The 6564-nt window shown below is 43.6% G+C and overlaps 1 protein-coding gene across 1 annotated transcript; it reads right to left on the bottom strand.

Annotated features, from left to right (window-relative positions):
* Positions 1-3839: 3839 nt before the first annotated feature.
* LOC148479175 (E3 ubiquitin/ISG15 ligase TRIM25-like) lies at positions 3840-5736 on the bottom strand. Its single transcript, XM_088454811.1, has one exon. It carries the CDS (start codon positions 5719-5721, stop codon positions 4168-4170), a length of 1554 nt encoding a protein of 517 aa, XP_088310937.1. The 5' UTR covers positions 5722-5736; the 3' UTR covers positions 3840-4167.
* Between the last annotated feature and the right edge of the window lie 828 nt (positions 5737-6564).

Below are 6564 nucleotides of genomic sequence, written 5' to 3' on the forward strand. Positions count from 1 at the left end.
GGGTGATAAAATTAGCATGTGTTTCTAAGCAAAACCATGAAATAACATAATTCAGGGGTACAGATGGGCTTTCTGTCACCCGAAGCAGAGACTCATCCTTGTCTTGCTTGAATACAGCCGTCAACATTGTACTGAAATGTTTGTAGGGTAAGTGCAAAACCCATTATTAGTCCCATTACACTAAGGAGCCAGCACCTGCTGCATTTATTTGGTGGTTATGGGGTGCCCTCAATTTAAATGAAACATGCAAGCTTCAGTGACTCAAGACTCAAAGGTAAGTATTGCTGCCTCACCCACCACAGTGACCACCATACTACACAGAGACTATCACGGTGACCCCAACAAAATACAGAGAGTATCAGTGACCACCATACAATACAGAGAGCATCAGTGACTGCCATATATTACATAGAGCATCAGTGACAGCCATACAATACAGAAAGTAGTACATTAACACTCTAATTACCTCCCTCACGATCATAAAAAAACCTTCATCTTAAAATCAAAAAAGCAGTAACCCCTTACCTCCTTATTGTTAATATTACCCAATATAATCTACACCGATTTCCCCTATATAATAACAACTTACCTTTTAGAGATCTCCTGTGTTCCTCCTGTTGCAGCCACACTGCGTTCAGGAAGAAGGCACTGTAGGTCCCACCGAGGCTATTTGTGAGGAGGAGGGACCATCAGCAGGAAGAGGGGGGGGGGGGGGGGACTGTGCAACCTATTGCTGCAGCACACAGCCCCTTGGAGAGGGTAACTAGTGCAGCATTGCAGCTGACTGCCTCCCCGTTCCATGCCGGCTTTATAATACTGTTTCCCATCTCAGCCGGGGTATCAGCTCCAACTCCCGTGTTGGGGCCAGCACCTGCATCTATTGTAATTGTATCTTTCTAATAATGCACACAAATATAGTCACTGTGTCAGAGGAATAAAAAGATGGGGTACAGTAGACAGGGCTGTAGAGGGCTGGGTCATGCCCGGGTACTTTTTGGTGGCACGGCCTAATCGGTGGCCACACCCCCCTCAGATAAATAACTAGAAAAAAGAATTTGCAGTGCAGCGCTGCACGGGGGGGAAGGGGGGGAGGGTGGGGGGGGGTGCTGTGATCCCCTCAGCCAAGGGCAAAAACAAGGGGGGAGTATTCAGTGTGATTGCTCCCCCCACCCTGCACAGACAGAGGAGACTGCTCCTCCCAACAAATCTTGCCCTGCAATATAAGGGATAAATATATATATATATATATATATATACACAGTATATATACTACAGCTCATTAATTTCAATACACTCCCAGATTTGTTAATTTCTCTGTAAAGAATGAACTTGATACGTGTGTCTAGCACAGAAATTAGGCCACCTGCTGTGATTTACGGGTTCGGTATTCCCTGCAAAGCCACACCCCCTAACCATAAGGCCACACCCCATAATTTTGGGCACGCGGCTGTCACATTCCAAACAGCTCGTCAGATCTGTGCTGCTCTGATGGAAACTAGGAAGAAAAGTGCGTCAATCGTGACCGTCAAACGCCGCCTTGTAGCTGGTGGTTTGAAGGGATGTGTTGCAACCCAAAAACCATTGTTTAGGCCCATAAATAAAAAGAGGAAGGTATTGTGGACAAAAAAGCACAGGAGCTGGATCACTGGTCAGTGGAAGAAGGTTCTTTTCCCCGACCAATCGAAATTTAACGTGTTTGGGTCCAAGAGGTGCAAATTAATTTGTCGCACGACAGGCGAGCGCGTGCTTCCTGCTTGCATTCAGCCCACATTCAAGCATGGAGGAGGTTCCATTATGGTCTGAGGATGTTTCGGAGATGATGCAATTTGTGTCTTCAAAAAAATGTAAGGAATCATGGACTCCAACCGCTACCACATGATCCTGGTGCACCACGCCATCCCTTCCGGCACACGCTTTATTGTTCATGGTTTCACACTTCAGCAAGATAACGACCCAAAACAAACTTCCAGTCTCTGCAAAAATTGTTCAGTCAGAACAACGACAGCAGGTGCTGAAGAGTCCCGATTGCGATCCAATTGAACTTCTTTGGGACCATCTGGACAGGTGTGTTCGAGATGTGCAAGTAACAAGCAGTAACGAGCCAAAATCACTTTTGGGAGTTGCTACAAGACAAGTGGCTGCAATCGAAGCTGAAACTTTAGACAAGTTGACCGACAGAATTCCCAGTGTTTGCACTGCTGTGATTGTCGCTAAGGTGGATACTTTGATTAGAGAAAACTTTAAGGAAATAAAAACTCAATATATTTGTACAGAATGTGAGTACAAAACATGGTTATTTGACAAAATATATATTAATCACAAACTAACTTCTTTTGTTCATCACTTTCCAAAAAAATTGACGATTTGCATGGTGTATTGAAATTAGTGAGCTGTAGAGTGTGCATGTGTGTGTGTGTATATATAGTTACATATATAAAATAAATTATTATAAAAGTGCTTATATAGTGCAAGACATAAATCACAATTAATTCTGATTAAAATATACACAATTTATAAAGAGATTACAAACAATTCCTTAAATATGTGTCCACTCTAAAAGAAGTCACATACAATCACATAGACATAAAAATTTCAAAAGCTTCTAAAAAAGACCAGATGGGTCTCCTATCCTAGTCCCAAAACCAAAAATGAAAGTGAGGAAACATCATCAGCTGCAATTCTACATCATAATGTAAGTTTTTATTTTTTATTTTAACTGTCTTTATTTATTCAAGTGACCCGTAGAGAGCCGACTAGGGCCCAAGTATTTTTAGAAAGGGTACTTATGAAAAAAAATTATAAAAAAATGAATGCGCCTATACATCAAATTGTATTTTGTGTCTTGTAACATTTATAACGCTAACACATGTGGGCACCATATTAGAGGTTCGGGTATGTGGGTCAATATATAATTTCTCTGTATTTACAGAATTGTTTTTATCCCCTATGGGATAAAGCATTTATTTTACATTTACTTTTATTACTTTAGCATATGCTAACATGATATTACATAGGCTTGAATACCGCCGACAGTAAAAGCCTGTGTTATATCATGTTAGCACATTCCTGACAGTAGGGGAGCTGTGGAGGAGTTACTATGGGCCTCATACCAGTCTCTTCCTCTGGCAGGGTTTCGCCTGGATCTGATTCCTGTTACAAATATCAGACACAATTCTGTGCTCAGAAAAGGATTGGTTGTCTGGGATGATCCCTGATACGTTCCTGTACGTATGCCAGGCTCCGCTAATGTTCTTACTTGTAATAATTATGGGCAGACAGGCTGCCAGGATGATAATGCCACACTTTGGACAGTGTCTTGGTAAAATAATAGTGATTTTCTTTTCTTTTATGTTTCTTTTCAGCTGCATTGGTCATTATTAGCATTACTGTTAACATTGACTTACATAGCACCAGCATATTCTGTGGCTCTTTTATAATTGGGATACTTAAGCCAGCTCACAAATGCACAAACTGAAAAGACACGGTGATATACAGTTTTCTTTCAAAATGTAGATAAGTGATTTTTGTTATTTTTTTGGTTATTAAAATAATAATGATACCTATCACTGCAAATGGGAGAGCAATGATAAATATTTTCCTCCAAACTTGATAGAATAGCTGTAGGTGCAATATACAACTTGCCCAGTAGATGGTGCTGTGATGCAATGATATACTTGTGTTTTGTTTTCAGGCCATTTCAAGTGACAAGAATTCTGATTAAAGCTATTTACAGTCACCTAGATCTGTGTGACCCCCAAACTGTTACTGCTCAATCCAGGCCTGATTCAGAGGTGGAGACAGGGACGGGGTCTGATGCTAGTGGCCGATGATCTGCACATGCGTCCCAGCCATACTGTGCATAAGTCCTGATGGTTACTGCAATTTTGGCAGGTGTTCCTGGGTGGTAACTGGCCATATGCATGCGTCCCCTGGACAGTGACTGCGTCTAAAGACATAGCTGCAGTGACACCGGCGGCCATGTCTAGATGGAAATTCTGCACCTCCGTAGCGCTGGTGCAATCTCTGATGGTGCGGATTATCTCTGGAGTCGTTGAGCGTCTCAGTAGGATGACCCACAGCAGAGATAAAGTGGCAACCAATCAGCTCCAAATGGCAATTAGGAGCTGATTGATTGGTACTTTATCTGTCTCCAAGGCTTGAATTTGTCTAGCCCATAGTTATACAATCATCCCCTACCCATAATGCAGCATGAACGGGCTCAGTAAAGGTGGCAGTGACTGTGTGTAAGTGTCTGATGGGGTCACACAGAGAATAAAAGGACAGCTGTCCTGCCTCATAATCCAGGTATATCCTCACTCTGTCACAGGGGATATTGTCAGCTAACCAGATCCCTTTCCTCTCATGTATCACTGAGTACTGATTATTATACCTACGCAAACACCAGGACTTGTTATTATATCCAATGTATGACTGATCTCCTCTCCTGTCTATACTGGGATAACACATCCCTACCCCCCAACCCACTGATTTATTGACCTCCACTTCCCAGTAATGTCGCCCTGAGGAGAATCCCCTGGTGCTTATTACCTGAGGACACTGAAATCTCTCTGGTGTTACTGGGTGATTCTGGTTTATATCTGACCATGATGCAGTTTTCCTGTCACCTGATATCTGTATATAATCACCAGCTGTGGTTACATCCAGTAATATGTCTGTAGCTTCCTGCACATAGACCTCTGTATTTATACCTGTTATTATATCAGATAATGTGTGTAATGTCCCTGAGATGAGACCCACATCCAGATCTCCTGCACCATGGACCTGGTTATCATGTCTCTCTGTGTCCTCAGTATCACACAAGTCACCTGTGTCTGGTTCCTGTAAGACAGTCACTGGGTCACACATGTTACACAGCTCCTCAATGTGATGCATCTTCCTGGACAGCTCGTCCTTCTTTATTTCCAGCTGCTGGATCAGACCAGAGACTGAGAGTGAAACGCGCTGTTCCTGTCTGGAGATCTCACTCAGGACTCTCTTCTCTAGGTCTTCCAGCTGTCTCCTGATGTCTCTAAACAGGGCAGTGACTGTCTCTGTTACACCAGCTACTTTTCCCTGATCTTCTCTCCTGCGCTCCTGCAGACTCTGGACTCTTTTCTCAACCTCCGCTCTCTTTGTGGCCAGCTTCTGAAGAACATTTCTCAGCTTCTCCTTCTTCTTCTCAGAGGCCTCATACAACATCTCAACTTTATGTCCCCAATGATTCCCAGCCAAACTGCAGGACACACAGATACAGGCAGCGTCCTCAGTGCAGTAATATTTCAAGAGCTCCTTATGGACAGAGCATTTCCTGTTCCCCAGGGAAGTGGTGGGATCAGATAAGACGTGTTCTGCTGACTTGCTGTGTACTCTCAGGTGTTTATCACACAGAGAAGCCTCACACAGCAGACAGGATTTAGCAGCAGGTACAGGAAAGTCCAAACAGTAAGTGCAGAAGATCCCAATCTCCTCCTGATCTGGCCGAGTAGACAGGAAACTCCCCACTATGTTACACAGAGGAATGTTCCGTATCAGTGCAGGACGCTCCTGACACTCTGCTCTACATTCAGGACAGGTATAAATGCCAGACTCCTCCTGTGTATCCAGCACATGATCAATACAGACCCGGCAGAAGTTGTGCCCACATCTCAGGGTTACAGGATCTGTATAAATGCTCAGGCAGACAGAACACTCCAGCTCCTGTCTCAGATCAGCAGACGCCATCAATGGCAGCAGAAGAGGGAAATGAAAGTGAAAGTCTCTGACACTCAGATACCAATGAGGTCACATTCTGCACACAGGGCGAGGATGAGCTGCAACTCAGATTATAGCTACAGGCTCAGTTATACTAGGGATGACCATCGATGATTCACAATCATCAATGGTTTATAGCCGATGTTGAATGGTTTTACCATTGATGGGGGAGAACCAGATGGTTTCACTCCATCGATGGCATAGCATAACTGAATAGTGTTTTTTTTTTTTTTTTACAAGGTGCCGGGACATGGAGCATAGTTCCACCCCCAGCTCCCGCAAAGCCCCACCCCCAGGTTTTGATTGGTCCACGGGCCTGTTAGTCAAAGAAGGGATGACCATTGGTCGGTGAAGCTATCAATGGTCATCTATTGCATAATTGGTAACCACTTGCTATATTGCTATTGATGGTAACACCACCAATTGCCATCCCTAGGTTATCCTAAGGGACATCATGCAGGACATGTAGTTATATAATTGACATGCTTTTGGGGGGCAGAGCTCACACTCCAAAAATATACAGGCAGGTTAATTGGCTCCCAACAAAAATGAACACTAGAGTGTATGTGTGTACATGTGGTACGGAATATAGAGTATAAGCTCCACTGGGGCAGGGACTGATGTGAATGGGCAAATATTCTCTGTAAAGCGCTGTGGAATATGTGTGCGCTATATAAATAACTGGTAATAAATAAATAAACACCAGCTTTTCTTAATATCATACTTATTGTACGCACATTTGCACTCTCTCCTCTGGGAGAGCTGGCTGGAGGTGGAGCAAGGTCTGGTGCTACACGTCAATAGTCCCCACCC

Source organism: Taudactylus pleione, unplaced genomic scaffold (assembly GCF_031769625.1).
Source record: "Taudactylus pleione unplaced genomic scaffold, aTauple2 ptg000634l, whole genome shotgun sequence".
Lineage (NCBI taxonomy): Eukaryota > Metazoa > Chordata > Amphibia > Anura > Myobatrachidae > Taudactylus > Taudactylus pleione.